The following is a 26358-nucleotide window of genomic DNA, read 5'->3' on the forward strand; positions in this document are numbered from 1 at the left end:
TCTAACAGCCTTACAGTCAAGAGATTGAAGAGCTGGTCTGTTTAGAGCAGAAAAAGACCTTGGATGGTCCTAGGAGTCATTTGAACGTGGGTACCAATTGGGGCCAACAAAGTGGCATAAAAGGCCATTTGCCTTTCTAAGCTACTTCCTCTGGCTCTTGAGTCTCCACACATGGGGAGGAGGAGGCACTAGCAGGATGGAGAGGTGCTGAGAAAATGCCAGGCAGTTGGAAAACGGATGCTTCCTAACTACCTCACCTCTGGGGAATCCTCATTAGTCACAGTAAAGTACCTGGGTGGAAAATCTTGTTTTGGTTTGGTTGGTGATTGCTTTTGTTCCCCAAGTTAAAAAAAAATTTTTTTTTAAAGACCAAAATAAAAAGTCTTTAAAAAACACCAACATTAGTGCACCTGTGATTTGAGAGGAAAAAAAAAAGTATTTGTATGGTCTAGCTAGCAAGCTCTCCTGAAGCCTCCCAGTGGTCAGCAGTGTGCACCTCCTCAGACCTCACCTTCCACAGGAACTTGGTCCTGTTTTAACTGCATCCAGTCAAATCCTGACTCTCATTTAAGCTCTGGTCATTTTACTCATATTCTGCTTTGTAGAATAATACAAATAACACTACCCTACTGTTGGAAGTTTGCACAGATCTCAGAAATTTTGTGAATTATCCCAAGAAGGCTCTTGTCAACTGCCCATTACCCAGAGAATTAGCACATTAATCCCATTAGCAAAAAATATTATGTTCATGATATGAGGTCTGCACACTATGACCACTCCTCCTTCAAGGTGAAGCGGGCACTCCAGAAATCCACTCCTCCCTACTCACCAACAGTTCTCTCCCTCCACTACCTTGAACCCTCTGGGACTTATATCATTAACCCTTTGAGATGTCAGGCATCACCAAGAATCCCTAGACTGCTAGGTCGCCCTCCTCTCCCACACTCTAACACCCTAAATTCTGTATATACCCATTTGGTCCCTTGTCACACCCCTTACCAACTTTATTTTGTTTTTTAACATGGGTAGGCACCAGGAATCGAACCCAGGTCTCCAGCATGGCAGGCGAGAATTCTGCCACTGAGCCACTGTTGCACTGCCCCCCTTAAAAACTTGTGAAACCACTCTACCTCTATAATTCATTGCCCATGATCAGCAAAATTCCCTGTATCTTAAAACTGTAATCTGGATATTTTCTTCACCTTATTGCTCTAATAAAACCAGATTCTCTTCTAAAGGAACTACTTCCCCTTCAATCTTCTTGATAGGTAGCAGTTTGTCTCCCACAGCCTCATACAACTGAGCTTGAAGCATGGTTGGCATCTTTGTTCTTCCTTTTTGCTGTTAGACCATTCATCCTGCCTCCTCCCTCCAGTTTTGAACCTCCTGGCATCAGATAGCACGTACGGCTTCTCATTTGCCACCCACCCCTCTTTCATTTGCCTTTCTTTCCCAAATATGTTAGCCCCTGTTTCTGTCACTCTCTCCAGTACTGCTCCTGTCTTAATTTTTTAGGATTTCCACATACCTGTAGGTAATCCTTCCTACTCCTCCTCTTACCCAACCTCTCATTTTGTTGGATTTCACTCCTCCAATGATCTTGTCCTCCACCTACCTCAGCTACTTTCCCAAAGTTATAAGTGTATCTTTAGCCGCTCTCTTATCGCCACCTTCTATCTTTCTAGCCTACTCCTTCTATTTTTCTAACCCCCAACCTCCAACCTTTTGACCTTTTTACAGCCCATTTCCTTGATTTTCACTCTCCTTATCCAACTCAGATTCCATGGTTAATCATGATAATCATACCCGATGCATAGTTGCCTTTCTCCTTTTCCCCATTTTCAATTTGATAGAACCACAACACTGGGTAAATCCAATTCTTCACCTATTCTGGTCTGCACCCATGTAGTGAAGCATGGTTTAGAAAACATACACACACATACACAACCAAGCCTTCTGGTTTCACTTAAAATTCATAACCACCAGACTCAAGAGAGCCCTTGATACTGCCGGACAGTTACACCAAGCACCTCTAGTCCATTCACTCTCCCAATGTCCTCCCCTTTCTTCATTCTCGGTCTATTAATTCAGCTTCTACTTCACTGGGAAAATTGATGCAATCAGAAAAGAACTCTCAAAACTTCCCATCACCCTACCTATCTACTTATCAGCATCTGTACCCATACACTCTGCCTTCCAACTTGTTACCATAGATCAACTATCCCTGCTCTGTTTAAAGCACTTGTCCTCTTGCTTACTAAAGAATACTACTCCAGCAATTCTTCCCTTTCACCATAAATTTTTACTCTCTACAGTTTCATTTCCATCAGCATACAAACATGATCTCATTTCTCCCATCTTACTATTTTCTTGTCCTCACCTCCTGTTTCACTTTGTGTCCTATTTTCTGGTGCCTCTGAAGCAAAACGTCAAAAGTTGTCAGAACTTCCTGCCTTCTCTTATTTTCACTTAAACCCACTCCAATAGGTTTTTACCCCCATCACTTCACCACCACCAAAAAAACTGTTGTTCAAGGATCCCAATGATGTCCTCATGCTAAGTCCGTTGGTCAATTCCCAGTCTTTGTCTTACTTATCAGAATTTGACACAGTTAATTACCCCCTCCACGATGAGATACATTCGGTACTTGGTTTCCAGGATGCTAAACTCTCCTGGTTTTCCTCTTGTGCTTTCCCAATCTCTTTGCTTATTCTTCTTCTTCTCCCCAACCTTTTAATTTGGAGTTCTTGGTCCTCTTCTCCAACTACATCCACCTTCTTGATTATCTCATCCAGTCCAATATAGGTTTAATTACAATGTATACACCAAGACCAAAATGTATATCTTCATTGAAAACATCTCTGCCAATCTCCAGCTCCTATCTCTAACTCCCTATTCAACATTTCTGCTTGGACGTCTAAAAGACATTTCAAACTCAACATGCACCAAAGTGGACTCCTAATCTTCCTCCAAAATATCTCAACACACAATCCCTCTTCCATCTGATTCTACTGACTCTACCTTCAAATTATACCCAGAATGTGACTTTTTCATCCTGTCCTTTGCTATCACCCCATTTTGAGCCACCTTCAATGGTTGCTTGGATTACTGTACCAGCCTCCTAAATGCTTCTCCCTGCATCTATTCTTGCCCCACAGTGACCAGAATGAACTTTCAAAATGTATGCTAGATTATGTCCCTCTTTCACCCAAGACCCTCCCAATGGCTTCCAAATTAATAAGAGTAAAGGCCAAAGTTCTTTTAATAGTGTACAATGTCCTACATGATCTAGTGCCCACATTATCTAACTTCATCTTCTATTCTCCCGGATTACACCCTCCAGCTACTCCTTTCTATTCCCCAAATGTGACAAGCATCTTTTTCTGCCTGTGTAGCAGCTATTCCCTCTGCCTAGAATGCTCTTCCCCAGCACAGGCCTCCTTTCAACTCTCATTTCTCCCATTTTAAAAGACTTGACTGCTTCAAGTTGTTGGATAAATGCTACTTTTTCCATGAGACCTGCCCTGCCCTGCTTAGTTAATATCATGCTACTTTTCCTTTTTTTCTATAGCATTTGTTACCTAACATTCATGTCAATTCACTTATTGTGTTTACCCTGCCAGAATGTAAGCCCCACTAGTACTAGAACAATTAACTTTTTCTGTTTTATTCAGATATATCCAAAGCCCACAGAGCAGTGTCTTTCATATAGTAAGTGCTCGATAAATAATTTTTGAATGAATAAATTCCTGAGGTCAAATATCATAAAATTTGAATCACAGAAACTGAGTAGAGGTAAGCTTAGGTGAACACGAAATATTGTTGCATATTGGGGAAAATCAGTAAGGGATAAAAGGAATGATGAGAGATTTGACAAAGCATTAAAAGCAACAGCCTTCTAATTAACTCTTAGTCATGGATACAGTCAGGACTATACAGTTCTGGATGGCTGTCAGGAAAGCAAAACTGGCAATACAATCTTAGCAATAACAAAATTCCTGACCCCACTGAATCTCAGTCTCCTCAACTGTAAAATGGAAATAATACCTGTTCTACAGGATTGCTATGAGAAGTAAATAAAATAATGTATATAAACCACCTAACACAGTGACTGGTACACAGTGGATGCTTGAATATGTAGCTATTATTTATTATTTAGATATCCGTTTGCTATTTTCTTTCTAAATGTATGGCGAACTCAGATCTCATAACTACAAATAAAATGTAGTTATTTCCAAAAGCACAATTCAGCAAGAATTTCAAGACGTACTGAATTCACATTATAAAAAATATCAATAACTTCCACAAGATGGCACTGTGTTCCAGCCTGTTTCCCCCAAATCCTGTGGGTTTGAATTATGTATAATCTTGTGACTGATGCCCTCTGCTGGTTCCTCTTTGTTTGCTTTGTCCTTATTTGGCTTAGAAGACATAAATGATGGTTCCATGTGCATCCTTGAGTATACTCAGCATGAACTCTTAAATCCACAATTTACACTGAAGAACTCCTCTAAGTCTACAGTACTGACTAAAGCATACAGGCATAACACTGACACCAATATGGTCACAACCCAACCTGACACATGGTGCACATGCTATCTACTTACCAGCATCTGCATCTATATATTCTACCTTCCTACGCTACCAAGATCACCTATCCCTGCCCCTAAGCCAATCCTTCCACTTGTGGACAAGATTCTATCTCCTCTCACCTACTCAAGTCTGAACTACTTTCAGATCCTTGCAAAGCCTTCTAGCTACATGCCAATCATTTGTCAACTGCATAATGGCACAAAATAAAGCAGAGCTGCCATCTTACACTGCCACCTCCCCTCAAATCCTTCCATCCCAACTACAATCCATTTTTAAGGAATGGGCCAATCTACCTCCCCGTTCCTCTCTCCTTGCTCTCACTGGCCACCACCACCCTCCAGACTACCTATAACAAGCAGAGTTGGAGGTAGGGGATGGGGGTGATAAGAGGAAAGTTTCTGCACAAGCAAATATTTGACAGGTCAGGGTTTTAATTCCAATGCTACCGTAACCTTTTCCCTTCCTCTTAACCCACCACACAAACATAATATTCTCTGGAAATATAAATAATTGTTTTACTTGTACCCTTTGCGGTTTAAATTTGAGACTGATGGAACCACTGAAGATAAAGGACAGTAACTTTCCCAATAATTGTCACACTAGGTCATACCAATCATTATCTAGGCCTGAATCCCTATGCCAGCAGCAACCCAAAGAAACATGTCATGGGTGGGCCTCATTATCCTTCCTCATAGCAACACTGAAGGATTAGGGATTTCTTAAGATTTTCTAACAAGTCATCTATGGCTTTTTTATTTGCAATTTTTCCAAAATCTTTTTGGAATCCATTTATATTTCTTGCCTGTGCAACTTCTTGGAGTCATATGCATATAAAATTATATTTTCAAATTTCAGACTGTCTTCTAAGAAATCATTATTTATGAATAAGTCAACATTTGCTTTCACCCTTAGTGATTTTATAGACAGTGATTCTATCTCCTTTGAGCCTTCCTTCCAGGCTCTGATGTTCTATTCTCTAATCCATTTTCATAAGGAAGTGTCCTTTCCCTTTGATTCCTATGCCTATCTTTCTGTGATCCATTTTTAATTCTACTACAAACCCGGTTGTGGGGCAACCAATTCTGTACAAAGAATTTCAAGTACAAAAGCACTAGATTCTTTTTAGATCTCAATACTTTTCTAAATTTTGCCTAGAATCTTAAGCCAATATCTTCCAGATATGTATAATTCAAAGTACTTAGCACTCTCAAGCTTCATCCCTTCACTACAGCCCATCTACCTTGTGCTTCTCATTAATACCAGAATGCATCATGCCTTGTGCACTTTGGTATATGTTCACTTGGGTTACAATAGTCTCTTCACAGCCACCATCATTTCTCTATTCAAATCGAGACTCTTTCTCACCCTTAAGCTTCACATCCACCCCACAGCTCACCATACCCCACTAACTCCACAATGAGCTTCTCCAACAAATTCAAGTCAGGCCTTGGGTAACTCCAAACGCTATACAGTGAGAGCTAAAAATGACAGCACATACATACTCATGCATCCCACTAAGGACTTATTCTTTTTTTTTACATGGGCAGGAACCGGGAATTGAACCTGGGTCCTTGGGCATGGCAGGCAAGCACTCTTACCTGCTGAGCCACCGTGGCCCGCCCAGGACTTATTCTTGAAAGTGGTTCAAGTCTGGGGAAATTTCTGCTCACGCCCATGAATGCGATTGCCATGTGAGTTCCCTAAAGAGTTGATGATCAGAAACCCATTCAAATAAGAAAAATATATTAAAATCCAAAAAACACATTTATACAACTCTTTACACCTTCAAACACCAGCACCTGACCTATAATAAATCTAAGCCAGTAGACTATAATAAATGTAAGCCAGTTCAGGCCACTCGCAAGGCATGAAAAGTCCAATCCAATACAGGCCAGTAGATGGATGCTGTAGATTTCACCCGTCAGTTTCTGAGACCCTTCTTTCCCTCTTGGTCTGTGTCCTTGAGTATACAAAAGTAGTCTAATCGACCTTAGGGAAAACCAGCCATTTGTATCATGAAATATAACATTTCACCTGCCCAAATTCAAATCAGGGAAAGAAAAAAAAAAGTGATATGGCAGCTGAAGATACCAGTTCAAAACCTTGTCCAAGACAAAATCTGTTCAGAAATTGAAACATTACTTCTTAGGCATACTGCTGCCCTGATAAAATTTCTGATTTGAAATGAATTTCTAGGGAGTACAGGAACCTGCCCCAAATAAATTACGAGGGAACAGCTATATTCTGGGAGGCACCTGATCCATTTTATACCTTGTCTCTGCCCTCTTCAAGTCTTCCTACATACCAACATAACAATAGCTAACCATTCTTCAAAGCACTTTGTATATATTATCTCCTCTAATCATCAATCCTAGAGTTAGATTATTCCGACTTTGCAGATGAAAAACCTGAGTTCAAGATCCTTAGACAAGCTGGATTGTGCCCCATTACCTACGTATAATGCACAAACTCTTGAGTATTCATAATTTTTACTCAAACCTCCCATTCCAACTTAGTCATAATCCTGTACTCCTAGCATGCTTTTTCCCATCTCTGTGCCTGTGCTAAGAACAGATAGGCAAATGTGGGTTTTGGCCTGCATAAGGCTACCTTTTATTTAAACTTGGGATGGAATGTTTGAGTCAGATTTCATATTAAAAACAGATTTGTAGCTACTGGAATTTCATTTAGAATTTTATTTGGAATTCCAAAGATCTGAAGCTAGGACCAAATTCTGAACAGAAACAATCAGCTGGAGCAAAAGTAGCAGTTGTCATTAGAAAGGGCATGCTCTCTCCAGTGTTATTAGTCACAAAGTCAGCTAGCTTCACTTGCTCTTATTACTAGCCCAGCCCCTAAGTACCTGTCACCTTGCCCTAAAACCATCATCTTTTGCCTATCTAAACCCAATTATCCTGCAAGACTAAGTTCAAATGCCACCTCAAGTATTTAAAATTATTCCAGCTCCTTTCTCACAGCATTTTGATTATGACACATACCACTCTCCCTAGTACTGGATTATATACATACTTCAGTCTCACTAGACTGTAAGCAATTGAGTATAGTGTCTCTATTTTGTTCATCTTTGTATTTCCCCACATCAGCACTTCAGCCTAATGGCTGGTATATCTATATATCCAATAAATGTTTGCTAAAACTTATCTATAGATATACACAAAACTAAGATCTAAGTCAAACTTACGTGATCAACTACATGATCTTGAGCAAATAAACTGGAAATGGTATCCAGGGTTTAGGACTTGAATTTTAAATAAATAATGGCACTTGCATTGGTGCTGAAAAAAGGTAAAGAGAAGTGATATATATATATACACTTTTATTCTATCTCTTTACTTTTTATGCCCCTTCTATCTTCTGCTTTTAGAAAAATCATGAGACAACATAATTGATGTGTTGTTATTTTTTTAATAAATAGAAACCACATCACTTCATTTGTTACAGTGAATAAGAGCCAATAATTCAAGAGGGCCCCACAAAGCTCTGTCATTAACAAGGATAAGCACCTTCACCACTCAAGACTTTGGCTAACTTTTTCCTTTGATCTCTGCTCTCCCACCCGCATCAGCATGCTACTTCCAGAATAGAACTTTGCCTTCAGATCTTATTCTAGTTGGGAGGCTAATCTATCAGCTTGCCTTAATTATGGAGTCGGGAAGTTCCTTAGCTGAGGAACCTGGACAAGTCTTCTTTGATTTCAGCCTCATCCCAAGGTCCATGAATGTTTTCTTTAAAAAGCTGCAGGCGAATGAGGTAGAAAGGGCAGAGACATGAGATGGAAACTAGCAGAAGGGCAAAGAGTATGGCTCCCACACCACTAATAGACAACAGGCCTCCCAAGGCTGAAAATGCAAAAAGAAGTGTGACCCCCACATAGCTGCGGGGAGTACGTGCCTTCAGTTTCTTCTGCAACATGGGCCACAGGGCAAAAATCTGGATGGCAAACGTCACCATGATGAAGGCGTGCAAGGACCGGGGCAGCCGTGAGGCCAGGCAGACAGAGGCAAAGATAGCCATGTTCAAGGACAATGTGCTAGATACAATGGCAGCATTGGCACCATAGTCAAAGAAGATGAGGTGGCCTAACAGCATGAAGACTGACATGGCATAGATAGTGTCAGTGCTGACAGATTCTGTCAGGGTCTTTAGCACTGGTGAAAAACCATAAGTAAAAGTAATGAAGACTAGGGCACTCTTCAGGTCAGCCCACCGGGTCCGCCCACTCTTCTTCCGCCCTTCACCTCCATCAATGAGATCAAACAAAACATAGCCAATCAGTGAAGAAGCCAGGCCAGTCCCAAAAAGCCAGTGGGGGGCCAGAAGACCCTCATCCATATACCACCAGATAACTACAAAAACACAGACACTGCACAGCTGCTGTATCACCACACTGGACTCAAACACCACAGCCCAATATTGGTATTTCCGAGCATAGATGTTTTTCCGCAGCTCTTCCAGAAACCGCCGATCCACGTAGTTATCAGGGAAGGGTTGTCGCTCATACAAGACCTTCTGCCACCTGGCCTCCTTGATGTTAGTTACTGGTTGGTCACACATTATCCTTCTGCTCAAACTTAGGCCAGTTCAATCTCCCTCGGAGAAATCCATGTGGTTTGTTTCTTTATGAAGTTTTGAAATAAGACCTCTCTGGAAATTTCATGCTGTGCTATGGCTGATATTCTACCAACCTTCCCTTGCTTTCAAAGGCAGCAACCCAGGCTAGGCCCGCAATAGATGAGTTTGTTCTCTGAGGCAGGACAATACAGCCAAGTTCCTAGAAAAAGAAAAACTATGAACCTATGAAAGTTGTTACAGGTCAAGGACAAGACTGAGTTAAATTCGAACCAACTCAGTCCACTAGAACTCTGAACAAAATATCTGTGGTAGTCATAATTATGGACACTGAAAATGCATTTAGATGTTTAAGTTATAATTCTTTGAATGATAATAGACAGCACTACTGTTAGCTACCACGCATTGAGCGCCTTTCATGTGCTAGGTGTCTTAAATTCTTTTCATCTTCACGACCTTAGAGGTTAGTATTAGCCCCACCACTAACAGAAAAGAAAAGCTGAGATTCAAAATTGCTTAATTAATTTTAGTCCAAGGTAACAAGTAGTAAGTAGGGGGGCCAGAATTCAAACCAAAGCCTGATAATAAAACCTGTGCCTCACATATCTCTGTTTAAACTCTGTCTTAACTGCTTAATTGTTCAAATGTTCCTGAGGTATAGGTATGAGCTTCAGAGGGTCAAAAACTATCCTTGAAAACTGTCTGCCTGTATCTGCAACGTGTGGTTATTTCCAGGGATAGGATGTATAGCTTTTAGTGGGTTCTCAAAGGCATTCGTTATTTTTAAAAAACATTACAATGCCCCGATCTGAAGACAACAGTAAATTGCACAATACAATAAGGTAAAGCTTTACAGTTTATTAAGTCAAAACCAAACAAGACACTAAAAGCTCTAAATCCATTAACTGAGCCAACATCCTTTAAAGAGATAACATCCTACTTATAACCGCGAAAACTCGAAGATGATCATCACCCCATTTCACAACGGGAAAACTGAGGACCAGAAATACCAGGGTCATCCGGCATATCTGCGAAGAAAGTTTTTATTGCCCGACCTTTATTTATTCCATGGAGACCACGGTACGTTTTGCTTCACAAGCCAGATACCCTGGGAGCCTCCCTCACTGCAGCAGGGACCCTAACCCCAGCATCGCGCGACCGCCGCCCCAGCTGGAGGACAAGCGGCGCGAAAAGAGCAACGCCCTATCCGCAGAGTCGAGGACAGAACTAGGGCGAGGGTAGGGTGTCCCCCGGGGCGCCCTATCCACCCTCCCAGGCCTCCCCCCGCCCGCCGCCACCCAGCCTTGGGCCTGCGGGGGATCGCGGAGGAAAGGGGGCCCGGAAATGCTTACGCCGGTTTGGAACCCACCTGCCCGCGACTTCTTAGGGGTGCGCTGCCTGGGGAAGGCGGCCGCCCGCCTCCTTCCCCATCCGGGGCGCCGGGGTCGCGATAGCTGCCGAGCACTTCCGTGTCCACGCAATCGCCGAGGCAAGAGCGCTCTTCCTCCGCCGGAAGCTACCGCGAGGGCGCTGCTGCCCCCTGCTGGCTGCTCGGGGGACCCCCTGAGCACTCCCCAGGAGCCTGTCGAAAGCGGAAAGCTAGCTCCGAGCCTAACAAAGCAAGTCACGATACCAAGGAGTTGTGTCATCGAACGACTGAGAAAGGCAAGAGGGAACAGGGACAGAGGCGGGGCTGGCAGAAGAAAGATAATTAACGGCTACTTTTATTGAGCTTCTATTGGTCAGGCCCTCAGCTGGGGACTTCCATGCCTCCATGCATTCATTCGACAGACAGATGTTTACTTAGTATTTGCAAGTATAAGTACTGTATTAGTGCTCACGATACAGCAGTGAACGAAACAGACCAAAACTCCTGCTGTCATGGAGCTTTCTTTCTAGTGTACTGACCTTCAATATCATCCCCGTTTCAAAGCGTGATGAAGGCTCAGAGAGGTTGTGATTTGTTCGAGGTCAAGCAGCTGGAATGTGGATGAACTGAGATTGATACCCAGTTCTCTATAGCCTCAAACTTAGGCCCTTTTCACTTTACTACCCAGAACAGGTGAGGGTGGAGAACCCTGTGGCTGAAAACATAGCCAGAGGCTTGAAACAGGTAGTTTCTAATATTTCGAGTTCATGGAAATATTAGAAGATTTATAAAGAGATTGAGGTAATAAAAAAGGAAAAAGATACAGTGAGACAGAAAATGTAGTGGATACAAAGGTCAGAATCCACTTACTACCTGTGTGACTCAGCAAAACACTCATTTTCTAAACTTTGATTTTGTTTTATGTAAAATGGAGACCATAGTATTTTCCCTTGAATGCTTTATGAGGGGGGTTTAAGGTTCAAATATGACATAAACGTTTTCTGTAAAGTGTTGGGTGCTATATGAATGTAAAGCATGGCTGCTCTTAGCTTACTTTGGTCTTCATGATGTTTGCAACCGTCAAATATGACAAGTTCTGCAACATGATCTCTTTCCATTTCTCTCCAGGTTTCTGTTCCAAAATTTGGCAAGATTCCTTGGCTTAGTGAGGCCAGCCTCATAAACAAGCCATTAGTGCTCAGCCTCCCCAAAAGGTAACAGCTCAACCACTGTGAAAAAGGCTGGTCCTCACAGAGGATAATTTCTTAAGGGGTGGGGGGTTATTATCAGGGGAGCACCCTGCTAATTATCATCTGATCAGTTGAGAAACCCAAGTCAAGTGCTAAAAAAACAGAATGGCCTGGCTTTGTCAGACAAAAATGATCATTGACTATGAACCTGGCTTGGCTTGGGGAGATGAGATCCCAAATAACCTGCCCTTCTACCACCCTGCTCAACTCTATAGGAGAATTCTACTCATGGATCCTTCCTTTTCCTCACCTTGCCTTTTCTCTTCTGCCTTAGTTTGAAATGTTCAAAATTCAGCCATAGAAAGTCTTTAGCCATGAATTCCAGTCTTTAGAGATAGCAACTCCCTGCATTTGACCTTGAGACCATCTCTTCCAATCTCATCAGTCTCTCCCAAACATACTGCTATAGGACATGTATTTCTGTTTTTCAAAATTGGAGAAATGTGTGTGTACGGAGCGTTTCAGTGCTACCACTTGAAAAGACTGTGTCCTTGTTCCCCTCCCTCCACCCATTTTTGATGAGATGGTTTCTGGGTGTGGCAACATACTCCTGCTCTGGATGGGGAAAGGAAAAGAAGGATGGGTGTGAGATAATGTGGGGGCAATTGGGAAAAAACAGGGAAGGCTAGAGAAAGGGTAGGCCAGGGAGGAAGGGGGCAAGTTCACAGGCATATCACGGACTGAAAAGGGTTTGGCTTAGTGGCATGCAGAGTAGCTTGATAGATGGGTTGTGCTCTCTGAAAGTAATCTTACCTCCCATTAGTCCCTGTCAGGTACTCCTGCCCTTGGATAAGTCACACTCCCTGAGGAAAGCTCCATCACTCCCTCTGCGTCTCCACTTCAAAAACACATACCTTTGCTTTGTCTGCTGCATCTTTTTAAAAACCACCTGTTCAGTAAGCAGTTACTGTTTTGTGTATTTTCCATGTGCCTGTCAAGTGCTTGTTGTCCTGTTCTGTACGTGTGTGTGCGCTTTTAAATAATTTTGAATGTATCTAAACTCTAAACTCTAACTCCTTAATATAAAGTGGACAGTCAGATGTTCAAAAAACCCAGAAGTTTGTGTATAAAATAAAAACACAAGGCGATGCAGTTCTTATTAAGAGTTGTTAGCACATCAAGGAGCAGTATAAGTAAGGACAGTTTAGCGTCTTTTAGTTGGGGGAGAGAGGGACAGATACTTACAGAATGTGAGAGACAGGTGGGTGGCATAAATGAGTAGAGCTGGCCGAACGGGCACTGCAGTGAATGGGAGATCACCTCCTTGACAGACAGGACAGCCAGCACTCAGTCCCAGGCAATGTTGCCCGAAGACATAGAAGTCCAATTGCCAGAAGTGTCGATTTTTCTAACACCACCAGAAATCTGGATTTTTATGTGAAATTGCCAGTCTTTGACATCTGTTTTAGTTTGCCAAAGCTGCCAGAATGCAATATACCAGAAATGGAATGGCTTTTAAAATGGGAATTTATTAAGTTGCAAGTTTACAGTTCTAAGGTCATAGAAGTGTCCAAACTAAGGCATCCAGATAAAATACCTTAACTCCAAAGAAAGAGCGGTGAAATTCAGGTTTTCTCTCAGCTGGTAAGGAACATGGTGACTTCTTGTTTCATAAGGCTTCCCCTGAAGTGTTTTCCTACTGCATCTCCAAAGGTCTCTGGCTGTGTGGGCTCTGAAGCTTTTTCCAAAATGGTTCCCTCTTAAGGGACTCTAGTAAGCAACCCCACCTGGAATGGGTTGGAGACACATCTCCATGGAAACTACCTAATCAAAAGTTACCACCCACAACTGGATGGGTCACATCTCCATGGAAACTATCAAAGAGCTCTCACCCAGCAATACTGAATGAGGATTAAAGAACATGGCTTTTTGAATAGATTCAAGCCAGGATATTCTACCCTTTGAACTCCAAAAAGACATTTTTCTTTCCAAATACAAAATACATACATTCCATCATAATATCACAAAGCCATAATGATTTCAGTAAAATTACAAATAAAATACAAAATCAGAAATAGTACAAAATCTGAACCAAGTCAGTACAGGCGTGGTCTGTCCTAAGGTAAAATTCTCCTCTGGTTGTGGACCTTTAAACTCAGAATAGGTTATCTGCTGCCAAGATACAAAGGAGGAACAGTCATAGGATGCAAATTTCCATTTCTGTAGGGAGAAATTGGAAGCAACACAGGGATCACCAGACCCAAACAGTTCCAAAACCCTGCAGGGTAAACTCCATTAGACCTCAAAGTCTGAGAGTCATTTGTCCTCAGGGCTTTAGGAAGTGGAAGTCCTACCCTTTCCAAGGGCCTATGCAGCAGCCCGGCTCTCTCCAAATGCTGGGGTGATGATTGCAACCTTGAAGGACATTGGGAGACCACCTCTCTCTCTGCCCCACCCTCTCCAAGCATCAGGGCAACACCCGGGCTCTCTGCCATCTCTGGGCCCACACTCAACCCCCTCAGAACAATGTGGTGGCAGCAAGGCTCTCCCATTCCCCAAAGAGCACTGAAATTCCTGCCCTCTGTCTCCGGGGCAAACTCACCCTCTCCAAGTGCATGAGTGAGTCTGCCCTCCTGGCCTGAGGTTTCTTGGCTTTATACCTTAGCTTCCATGATTCTGCCTTTCAAGTTATTTTTCCTTCAATTTGTCCCTTTTCTGTCGCTTTTAGTCCAGGCTAGCAGTGGCTCTGTTATACAAATCCTACAACACTCTTGTTGGTTTCCTATATGGTAGACAGGGGTCATAACCATCAGACAATAGGACTTTCCACAAATCTTTCCTGGATAACCCCATCTCCAAGCCTGGATGGCTGACTGGTTGCATGTTTGGTTAAATCCTGATGTGGAGCATTATTCTTAGGGGTCTCCCTTTCTAGGAGGCCAGAATTTTCTAGACTGTCAATTTCTGCTTTCTTTGTACCCAAGAGTTCGGTTCTTAGCTAATCTCTTTCCTATTACATTTCACTGTAAGCTGCAAGGAGAAACCAGACCATGCTTTCCACATTTAGTGTGGAAATCTCTTCTGCTAAATATCCAAGTTTATGGCTCTTAAAATCTGCCTTACATCCAAAACTAGTAGTCAATTTTGCTAAATTTTCTGCCCCTTTAAGACATCCTTCCAGTTTGCAATAATGCATGTATTATTTGTGTCTAAGACCTTATCAGAGGTGTCTTTGGAGTCCACATTTCTAGAATGCTTTGTCTCGTCAAAGCATTCTAGGCCTTCTCTATCAAGCTCCTCACAACTCTTCCAGAATCTTCCCCTTATCCATTTAAAAAGCCATTCCAACATGTTTGGTGTTTGCAAACCATGGCAGCATCCCCACTTCTCCAGTACCAGAATCTGTTTTAGTTTGCCGAAGCTGCCAGAATCCAATATATCAGAAATGGAATGGCTTTTAAAAAGGGAATCTAGTAAGTTGCAAGTTACACTTTTGAGGCCATAGAAATGTCCAAACTAAGGTGTCCAAAGAAAGATACCTTAACTCCAAAGAATGCCAGTGAAGTTCAGAGTTTCTCTCTCGGCTGGGAAGGCACATGGTGATGTCTGCTAGCTTTCTCTCCTCATTTCAAAAGGCTTCCCCAAGGGCGTTTTCCCTCTACATCTTCAAACTTCTCTGTCTATGTGGGCTCTAAAGCTTTTTCCAAAATGGTTCCCTCTTCAAGGTTTCTAGTAAACAACCCCACCTTCAATGGGTGGAGACATGTCCATGAAAACCACCTAATCAAAAGATACCACCTACAATTAAGTGGGTCATATCTCCATGGAAACAATCAAAGAGATTCCACCCAGTGATATTGAATGGGGATTAAAGAACATGGCTTTTCTGGATTACAAGACAGATTCAAACCAGCACAACATCTAACAGGGTAACATTTTACCATCCTTTCCCACCCCCTTGCCCAGTACACCTGCCCCTCCAGCCAGGAACAAAGCATCCCTGTGCATAGCTACCTTGCCCCAGCTCCCTGGTTCTCTGTATAAGCCTGCGGTGAAGGCGTAGGTGAGGGAAGCAGGGAGGGGGGCATGGCCTGAGAAAGCAGGCCCAGAACACAACTGGGCATCCTGAGCACCTGTTCATATTCACAGCCAGGTAATGGAGTGCCAGCTGGGTCAGTGTCCATAGACAGCCAGCTGGGAAGGGAGGGGGGTCATTTTTTTCTTCAGCCAGCCAAGTTTGAGTTAGTCAGAATGAGACGTTACCTAAGGTGGGCAATGAAGCTCTACTAATTTCCACACTGGCAAGAATTTGAACAGTTGTCTCAACCCTTGGTAAGAGAAATGGAGCTTACCAACCTCACAAAAATTCTAAGAAAACAAACTGGACAGTGCCTGTGAGGTGCCCTGAGCTTTCAGGAAGACAAGATAGGAATACAAAGTCTTTGAAAAGATGGCTTTTTAAAGTATCAGCAGTTCTTATAGATTAGAAACTTCTCATCTGGCCAAAGCTGTGGGTTCCAGGCTCTTTTATGTTGAGCAGCACCGTTTTCTGAGTCCCTGACCTTGAAAAAAAAGTTCTAAATGTGCCTTGACTATTACTTAGCTTTGGGCAACCAGTCGTCATGCAGAACACACACCTACAAGGACTGGTGTTGGTAAGACATAGCTCTGCTGGTAAATGCCGGGTACTGACACTCGCTGGCTCTTAACTCCACCTCCTTTGAGAACACTTATCTCAGGTTGGCCTGACTATGCCGATGCCACACACATCACCAATCTCCAGAGCAACCTCTGGCTCACACTGAGGTCCTGTTTGTTTGAGGTTCTTATTAGTGGGAGCAGTCCGAAACTGTCCTCCTGGTCTCTCCTAGTCAGCATTTGGGTGGCAGGTCCCTGGCACCCTGTTTCCACACCAAAGGCAAAGGCGGTGAAGGAGTGCAGGTCAGATCTCCCTCTGTCTCGTCTTCCTGGGCCCAGGGAAGTGGTTGAGAAAATAAAACACCAAACTCCGTTCCCAAGCCTTTGTTAGAAATGAGCAACGGACAATGAAATCTTTTCTCACTGGAGAGGAGAAGTGTTTTTGGCAAAACTGCTGGCGGTCGAGTTTCCATTTTTTGGGAGCTGGACGTGGCCATTGCTGCACATGCAGGGGCTTTATGGTCGCCAAGCCCTCGTACCGTGGTCCCTCACCCTGCAATAAAGTGCCTCGTGACAGCAAGTAAGGCAGGCCATAGGCAATTCACCCGGAGAAGAGAACCAGTGTTGTCATTCCCTCACTAGCTGACTAGAAGATAGACTATTTCAAGAGGAAACGGGTGGAGGGAGGGAGAAAAAGACATGCCATGGACGAAATGGGTGGATTGTTTCAGTATGCAGGGACATGTACCCAGAGAAAGCAGGGCAGGCCTGAGAGGAAAGCACTTATAAGGAGAGGTCATTTCTTTGCAGGCCCTTTCAGAAGGCGATCTGGGGTGCATTCACCCATTACATATCTGCTTTTATGAACTCTCTTTTCTGGTCCTTTATACACTCTCCCTGACAATCAATAGGGAGAGATGCCAAAGGGATTGGGTAGGGCAGAGCCATCTTTTAGGAACTCCTTGATGGGAACACGGGGGAGGGGGACCCCTACGAGTGTACTTTTTGTTCTCTCTGAAACAGCCACTGACCTGGCTCCTCAAACGGGTCAGTGGCTCTAACTCTCTCTTCTTTTGCTTACTCAGAACTCCTCAGTCCTCTTCCACTTTTCTGGTTTCATCTAAGAAGAATACGGCTGTACCAATTTTGTTTCAAGTTCCAGATGGATTATCTAAGGTATCCAATTCTGTTTTTAATGGAAATAACACAATAGCAGTTGTAGGATGACATAGAATGTGAATACAAAGGCATTTCCTTAAAACAGAACTGTGCCTTACGGGCACCTCGTCAGTGTTCAGTGAACACCTGTAGAAGGAAAGGAATGAGCACCCCCCCACCGCTGCCCTGTCTCAAGAGCCTCAGGGCCCCAGTCCACTAGAACTAAGAATAAAGGCATAGGGTTAGAATCATAAAAAGGAAAAGCAAAATACTAGCTATTGAGGAATCTGCCCCCAAGTCTTTCAGGGTCTGCTTCTCCAGCCTCTGCCCAAACCTTTCTGAGCTTCTGGAGTAACCCCAAATGAATCATTTTTGTCCCCCACCTATGACCCACCATGCCTAAGGGACGTAAACTTTAAGATGCCTCATCCCCCCTCCACCTCAGAATGCGCAGAAGGGTCCTGACAGAATCGACCACATCTGGCTGTTTGGGGACACCCAGTGACGCCGTGTGCCCGTGTGCCCGACAGAGGTTTCCCCTGCCTTGGTGGTGCTAACGCAGCCAGCACCCCCCCCCCTTCTGCAAGGGGGCAAAGCGAGACCACCCTCAGGGATAGAAGCCCTTTCTTCAGCCACCGAATCGCAGGTCCCTCCAGGGCTGTTGCAGGCAGTGAGTGACACGGGGCACATGGACCCACTCTACTATTTCCCGTAGTACAGACGCAGAGATGAGGGAGTCGCGGTTGCAGCCTGCAGGAAGGAGCGGGCCGCCGGGGTGGGGACGCAGCAGCCGAATGAGTCTCCTAGAAAGTACTCACAGGTACTCGGATCTGGAGAGAAGGACAGGTCACCTCCAGGCTGGGGGAGGGATGGGGCGAGGGGGATTCTAGAAGGAAAGCAGCATCTGCTACCACCTGAGTGTGGCCGTGTGCCCTGAGGGGGATGTGTGCAGGCAGGATCCGCCTGGCAACGGCTGCGGAACCAGGAAGGGGCCTTCCCGGCACCGAGTCTCTCCGAATTGCCTATTTAGACAGGCTCTCGTCTGCGGCCAGGCACTCCCTCGTCCCAGGCTGGTGATGGGTCTCGTGCGCCATGGCCCTCTGGGCACCAGGACGCTAGTGACAGCTGGCGGGCGGGTGGCTGGGAGGGGGCTGCGGTGAGGACCGCCGCGGGAAGCGAGGGGCCGCCCGCGGGGTTCAGCGGGGCATGGATGCAGTGCTCCCCGCTGGCCGCTAGATGCCGGCCAAGAGCAGCGACTTCCCGCTGCTCGGCCGACCGCGGGGCTCCTGGAGGCGGATCTCAGGGAGGCCCGCGAGAAGAAGCTCCTGGGAGGGGAGGGCACAGGCACCTCACCCGCACCTTCAGCACCGCGCAAAGCTCGCGTGTTTTTGACCCTCCGCCTGGGCGTGTGAGAGAAGTTGCCCTCACAGATTGGAAAGGCACGTAGGGAACCTCAGGTCCTTGCTCTGTTGGTGACACCTGACAGGTGTCTTGTGCCTTGCCGTCACACAGACCTCAGAACTGGTTCTAGCCCAGAGCCTGCTGCGGGCACGAAGGCAGGCACACAGATGCTGTGCGCACACACGGGCGAGAATCTGGAAAGAAACCGAGTTGTGTCTCCGAGGAGCGCTGCACTGTGGACGCTCTCTCTTGCTTCACCCTCTAAACCAGAGCCCTGCCGGGTGGCTGCTGCCAACAGCCCTGCAGCCAGCTAGAGCCCTTGAGAGCAAAGGTCCTGCCACCTGGCTCCCTTCCTCTTCATCATCACAGGCAAAAGGGCAGGACTTTGACCGTCCACATTCCAAGTGGCATCCTCCCCTGCCAGGGGGCAGCCCTGGGGGAGGTGTGGGTGTAGGCGTGTCTGGGGCACTACTCCCTAAAGGACAGAGAGACAGAGAGACAGAGGCTCAGCCCCACAAAGACACGGAGAGGAAGACAGAACTCAAGACAGCAGGGGACGGAGGCACAGAGAGGTTGGGGTCAAAAAACACAGAAAGGGAAACAGAAAAGGAGAGGGAGAGCTAACATAGAAGAAAAACGTTAAATGAAGACAAAGAAATGAAACCTAAATATTCCCCCATTTAAATTCTGCTATGTTGAGTCTTCTTTTTTAGGCACAACTTTCACTACCATTTACAGGCATCGACTTGTAACTCCTCGAGTAGTGGCAAAGTAGGAAAGTGTGTCATAATAGTTGGATAATTGAAGCCAAGAGGTGACTTACTCAGAGGTCCACAGCACAGCGGAGGCAGATGTGGGGGGGGTGATCTGGAGACCCGTAGCTGGAGACCCTAAAACATCTTTGCCCACTAGTAGGAGTAAGAGTGTGAATTATAAATTATGAAATGCCACTCTGCCTTCTCTAATTCCTGTCTCCACAGCCCCTGAAGGGACTCTATCGGTACTTTTTAATTGTCTGTTCAGTATACCCTGGGATGTGTCTGGGTATTACAATATGCTGTACAGAATTACAAGGCCTTGTTCGCATTCTGGACTCCAGCAGTTTGGGTTGTTTGAATGAGCTCTCCAGCCGGGTTGATTCAGATTGTGTGTAACAGAAAAGTTAGGTTCTGGACCTAGCAAACCTCTCTGCCTTTGGTCTCATGCGGTGGGTGAAGGTCTAGAGTAGGTGCACTGTCATCTTTTACCCTGTACCCTGATTTGCCTTAGTCCCAGCCAGATTGGCTTCATTTTTATCTCTAATTGAGACCTGATATCTTTTGGGGTCACTTTAACTGTTATTGTACATAGCTATACTAACTTTCAGGGCTGTAGCACTCCATTTCTGGGCCCTAGGTGTCGCAGAGCTACTCGAAGTTCCAGGGAAATCCCAGCTGATACACGTATAGCTCAGTGTCTCAGAAATACACTCACAACTTCAGACTAAGCATGGCTGCTGTAAGGGCTCACAATCTAGGCTCCAATTTTCTTAAAAGTATTTTCTGAAAGAGACCTTATCATAATTGTTCTTTTGCTTCTGGCTCATTTTGCACAACACACTGTCCCCAAAGTTTGTCTCTTAACATCCTTTTTGTAGCCACACCGTATTCCACCATGTAAATGTATCACAGTCTGCCGTTCTGCTTCTCAGTCATTGTCCCTTTCAGCTCCTCCCATCTGTTGGGCATCATAAATAATGTCCGTGATAAACACACCATGTCTTACAGTATCGTCACTTGGTGGTACAATCACCAGCACTCTCAATTTTAGACAGTTTTCACTGGTCAATAGCTACAACAAACCGACAAACACAACGTCACCAAATAGCAAATCAAAACTACCCCTTATCACTTGTCTCTCCCCCACAGTTAGTTGACCCGGGTAGTGCTGTGGTACTTTTGATGTCTTCCTGTTAACCATTGGTCTAGGGTATTTTTAATCTCTATTATTGTGTCTTTCATCTGCATAATTTCTGTTATGTTTCTTTTTAAACTTTCATATTTTTCTTTATGCTCACACATTGTCTTAATATCCTTTAGCTCTATATCCATATTTTCCTTCATCCCCTTGAATTGATTTAGGGGATTTTTTGAATCAAAGACTCATTAGCTGTTCCAAATTCTGTGTCTCCTCTGAAGTTTCCCTTTGCTCCCTCGACCAAGGTGTATCTCCCTGTTTCTTGGTATGTCTTGTTTTTTGTTGTTGTTGATGATGTCTGGGCACCTGATTATTTTGGCGTGTTAACTCTGAAGGTCAGTTTTGACCTCTTGTCTAGGTGTCCATTGTTGATTGGAATTATGTTAAGGCTTTTCTTTGATGCCTGGTCCAACTTATTCTGAACCTTTAAAGTAGTCTGTTCAGGTTTTCTCAGCTCTTCTTCATCTGACTCTTGCCCTGGATATGTGGTACAATTTTTAAGTTGCACTTTTGTGCAATTGTTTCACCTCCAGGAGAAAGCTCCGTCTCTTTTGTTCCTTCTCCAGAAATCTTTATCTGTTCTCTATTTTTGTGCAGAATTTTCTCCCCATGTGTTAGTTTGCAAGCTGCCAGAATGTGAAATACCAGAACTGGAACAGCGTTTAAAAGGGGGAATTTAGGAAGTTACAAGTTTGCAGTTCTAAGGAAATGAAAGTGTCCAAATTAAGGCACCAATAAGAGGTCACTTTCACTGAAAAAGGCCAAGGGGTCAGAAGCACCTCTGTCAGCTGCTGGGACGTCACGTGCTGGCATCTGCTTGTCACTTACTCCCGGGCTCCGTTGCTTTCAGCCTCTTTTCTTGTGGGGGTTCCTCACTTTGCTTCTCTGGGGCTGGCTTTCATCTCTTGGCTTCCCTTGGCTCCCTCCAGGTTCTGGCTTGCTTAACATTTCACAGTGACATCTGCTGGGCTCCAAGCATCTCCAAACATCTGTGTCTCTGTTTTCCAAATGTCGGCATCTGTGTCAGCCCTGCACTGTGTCGGCTTTCTCTCTGTCAGCTCTATCTTTGTCAGCTCTGAGGTTTCTTTCATTTCTCCAAGATGTCTCCCCTTTTAAAGACTCTAGTCATCTAATCAAGACCCCCTAGAATGGAGAGAATGGATGGAGTCACATCTCCATCTAATCAAAGGGTCACATCCGCAATTGGACATGTCACATCTCTGTGGAGATAAGTTAATCAAAAGTTTCCAACCTACATTACTGAATCAGGATTAAAAGAAATAGCTGCCTCCACCGAATTGAATCAGGATTAAAGCATGGCTTTTCTGGGGTACATAATACTTTCAAACTGATACACCCCTGCTCCTGTGATTTGTTTAAATTCTTTGCCTCACCCAGTGCCTCCTTTTCCTTACATTTTTCAGTTCTAGGACCCATCCTGTCTTAAAGCATTTCAGCACCTCCTCCCCTGTTTTGTGAGGTTTTTCTGCCTCCAGTTTCTTCCCTATTAGGGTATCCTGCCCTGGGGACCCAGATGGGATAAATCCTGAAAGGTGGGTCAGTCCTGAAGGTCCCCTTTTGCATTTAGGTGGTCTAGCTAACAGAGACTGGATTGAGTGTGCACCCCTCTTGCCAACAACTCTGCTGTGGTCTCTCATTTTTTCCCCTTGGGGCCCCTTTGTATGTGGCACTCCTCAGCTGCTTGTGCTTTGCCCTGGGTCTCTGGGAACTTGAGTCCTTGTGCCTGGATGTGCATAAGGTTCGAACTCACTGCCGTGAGTGGCTTACCCAGGACGCGCTGCCTCTATGTGACTTAGCACCTATTTTTAACATCACCATCTGATGCTTCCGTTTTCAGTTTTTGTTATGTGGACAGGTGTGTGTGTGTAAAAGAGAGAGAGGGGGAGAGGGAGAGAGAGAAGCATCTTTCGTTGCTCTCACTCACCAGTCCCAAATATCACCTGCTATCCTGGGAACAACTGCTTTGGAAACGAGAGCCTTGTTAACATTGCAGAGGCTCCCCCGTTGGTGGCACTGAGTCCGCACATCATATAATGAGGGGCCTGTGCCGTGAACCACTGATTCACTCTCCTACTGCTGCTGCTGAGCTGGCCTTAAGGAAACTGAGAGAGAGAAAGGAGTGCTGCAGAAGAAAGTGACCTTGGTTTCAGGGATGAGAAAGAAAGCAAGAGAGACAGGAAGATGCCGAGACCCACAGAGCATGGAATTCCAAATTGTTGGCATCAACTTCTTTGTAAACCTTTCAGACAGGACTCACCCATCACAGTACCCCTCAATGCTCTCACCCTCCTCTCCAAATTGAGCAGAATGGAATGGCTGTTGGAGCCAGGCTTCAGCTGAAAGTGATTCTGTGGTACAGTCTCTGCTGCATCTCTGGAAGAGAGGACAGAAGCCACTGAACAAAGATTGGCTTTTACCTCTACATGTGAATTGTGGGCAGGATAACAGCCTCTCTTTTCGGCCATGTCGGTCACCATTGGTAGGGATATGGAGGCTCAAAGGGTTGATGTGATTAACTAAAAGCACTCACGTGGCTGATAAAGCCTGGTCTGGAGCAGGTCTCTGGACTCAGTGATTTGTTGCACTCTGTCCTGATGTCCTGTAATGTTACCCTGAAGACAGCATTATAATAGCGATCTTTGTACACACGTGTATATTTTTTCTTTTTTGCATGGGCAGGCACTGGGAATCGAACCCGGGTCTCTGGCATGGCAGGCGAGAACTCTGCCTGCTGAGCCACTGTGTCCCATCCCACACGTGTATTTTTGTACCAGGTATTTATAGACATACTTGTATGTTGGTTATGTCCATATTTAAACTGGATAATTTAAACTACATACAATGGCTCATTTCTTCAGCCAGCATTTGGTGAATGTTTACTGTGGCCAGATTCTGCGATAGATTCTTAGAATTCAAAGAGGCATAAGACGTGAGTCTTGCTCTTAGACACTCTCAGACTGGTGGAGAAAATAATTGAACAACAACAACAAAAAAGAATAGCAGTACAAAATGCAATGACAGCCATACCAAAGCTGTGAAGGAATTAGAGAAGCAGGCAACCAACTCAGGTAAGGAAGAGGGGCAGAAAAAACATTTTCCGAGAGAGTAACACAAAACCCATGTCTGAAAAGATGAGTTAACAAGGCTAGGCAGGGCAATAGATAAAATCTTTCAAACCTTTCAGTTCCCGGGGATGACAACTGTGGTCATCATGGTTTTGGGACTCTAGAGTCACAGTTGCTGTTAACTTGAAAAGATTCTGCCTTGAACCTTGAAGATCTCCCAAATACATTCTCTGCTTCATTTGCAGTGAACCCTGTGATTCTAATTAGGTCCTGGTAGTATTCATATACAGAAAGCAGAAGTCTGGAAAAAGGGAAAGAAAACAAGAACCTGCTTCACACTCCCCTAAAAGCAAACCAGCCCCAAGAGCTTCCCATCCCACCTCCACCTGTCCGGGCCCTGCCCATCCTTCCAGACCAAGTGCGAACACCACTTCCAGGAAGGCTTCCCCAACTTCTCCCATCAGATGTAGTCACTCTCTCTTTTTTTTTCTTTTTTTTTTTTCTGAAGGCCCATAGGTATCATTGACTCCTCTGTGATATTGACAGCATCCAACCTTGAATCACAGATTCAGAGAGGGATCTGAGTCTCATGCCTGAGAGATGGGAGGGAAGGAGGCAGGGCCCTGGACTGTCCTCAGCCTATCAGGGAAGATGTGGTGGAAAGCTGAACATACTTGGACACTTCCATACCAGCCTCTCCCTACACTCTCCCACCCACCTACCCTGCTGGGACAGTTCAGCCATTTCAAACTTTTCTCAGTTAACTGAAGCTGATTTGCTAGGTTATTCTTCTGTGTTCTTATTTACCCCACAAATGCCTACTCAAGCATTGCCTGCTCTGTAAACCCTTCTCAGACTCTTCCCTCTCTGCCCCACCCTCCACCTGGGTAAGCTTCACAACACCTTTCAGTTTCACTGTATCCTCAATATATTACTGTCAGAGCACCTTCAGCATCACGGTACCTCTTGGTACACAGTCTGCTGGATAATGAGGAGCTTGAGGACAGAAGCTGTGACTTTTTCACCCCAAAGTCTCCAGTTCCTAATTGAAAAAGCAAATCAATGAATTTACACTCTTCACTGTCTTCCTTAGAATCAAGAGTTTTGTCTTACTCATGCTTGTGTCACCATCAGTCTTCCACATGGTAGCCCCACAATCAAGTTTTGTTCTTGAATGAATCAATCCAGTCATTCACACCCATGATGTAACATAACCCACAACAATTGTAATAAAGTGTTGTTTTTGTAAACGCCCTATCAAAATGTAATGCATTTTAAATATTTGTCAAAAGAATCCATCTTTGTCAATAGTGTTCAGTCCTCAGACGCCCAGTAATGACCCACCCAAGCACTGTATGTCTTTCTTGGGATGAAGCCACTTGCAGGTCTCCCTGCAAAGGTCACCTTGGGAGCATACCCCAAGCCCTCCTTTCCCCACACTGCCCAAAACAGTAAGGCTCCAGCACGCCAGGAATGAGTCAGGGCACAGGCGTGCAGACACGTAGCAATAGGTCAACAGGTTGATCGAATGGAAGGAGAAGTCTTCAGTGGAACAGTCTTCACCTGCTCGTCACTGTGGCACCATGCCTGGCCATATTTTACACTTTCTAGGAACTTATCTCACAATTACCAACATCAGTGTGAATAAGGAAGGGTGAGAGTGAATCCCCAAACATAATTTTAGCTGCAAATTCTCATTGGTTCCCTAACCAAACCTCTTAACAGAGATGAAAAACAAAACAAAAAATAACCCTCACCTTCTAGATGGAATTACCCCTAAGCCTTCTCTTTCACCCTTTGCAGATGTGAAGTCAGAAGTGGTGGTTACAGTGAGCAGAGAAGGTGCTCTCCACCCAGTGGAGTGCTGGTCATTTCTTGGCCCAAGCCAGGGCAGCATCTGCTCCCCAGAGGAGGGAAGGGGCTTGTGACCTCTAAACCAACTCCAATTTTGCTGGAATTTGCAGCTCCCAGGGGAAAAGGACCACATAGTGCTGGCAGAAGGATGCTAGATTGCTGAAATGAGGCCAGAATTAGACATGATAAAAGAGGCCTGAGAAGGGCTGGAGGGAGGTTTGCAGAAAAGGAGTCTTTTCTTCATTCTTTCTTAGGCAATCAGAGGCCCTCAGTCTGTATGGGGGAGCCCTCATGTGAAATGGAACAAATGTACCCCATGTGGGACAATGCAGCCCCTCAGGCACAGCTCATGGTGCTCAGGTAGGAAAGCTGAGCACTTCCCAGCTTCCTCTGCCAGCCATCCTTATAACCTTCACCACCGAAGCCAGGGACCCCTGAGGCCACCACGTACTCTGCGGCTCACTCCTGCCTGTCCCAGACCTTTCTGAACCTACCAGCTATATCCAGCCCCAGACTGAGCATC

The 26358-nt window shown here is 44.8% G+C and overlaps 2 protein-coding genes across 4 annotated transcripts in view; one reads left to right on the top strand and one right to left on the bottom strand.

Annotated features, from left to right (window-relative positions):
• The window catches only part of C4H1orf105 (chromosome 4 C1orf105 homolog), a 60669-nt gene that overhangs the window by 3224 nt on the left and 31087 nt on the right, over positions 1 to 26358 (top strand). For both annotated transcript variants that reach the window (XM_077156986.1, XM_077156985.1), the window contains exons 2-3: positions 11681 to 11766; positions 17466 to 17556. In XM_077156986.1, the coding sequence (XP_077013101.1) occupies positions 11681 to 11766; positions 17466 to 17556 (177 nt within the window). The remainder of the gene's footprint in view (positions 1 to 11680; positions 11767 to 17465; positions 17557 to 26358) is intronic.
• On the bottom strand, positions 8004 to 10684 carry PIGC (phosphatidylinositol glycan anchor biosynthesis class C). 2 transcript variants are annotated; one of them, XM_077156984.1, is made up of 3 exons: positions 10553 to 10684; positions 8506 to 9385; positions 8004 to 8349 (listed from the first exon to the last, which is right to left on the bottom strand). In XM_077156984.1, the coding sequence occupies exons 2-3, from the start codon at positions 9166 to 9168 to the stop codon at positions 8275 to 8277; spliced, it is 738 nt and encodes a 245-aa protein (XP_077013099.1). In that variant the 5' UTR covers positions 9169 to 9385; positions 10553 to 10684; the 3' UTR covers positions 8004 to 8274. The 2 variants fall into 2 exon arrangements, with proteins under 2 accessions (XP_077013099.1, XP_077013098.1); XM_077156983.1 differs by having other exon boundaries at positions 8004 to 9385.

This window comes from Tamandua tetradactyla, chromosome 4 (genome assembly GCF_023851605.1).
Source record: "Tamandua tetradactyla isolate mTamTet1 chromosome 4, mTamTet1.pri, whole genome shotgun sequence".
NCBI classification, from domain to species: Eukaryota; Metazoa; Chordata; class Mammalia; order Pilosa; family Myrmecophagidae; genus Tamandua; species Tamandua tetradactyla.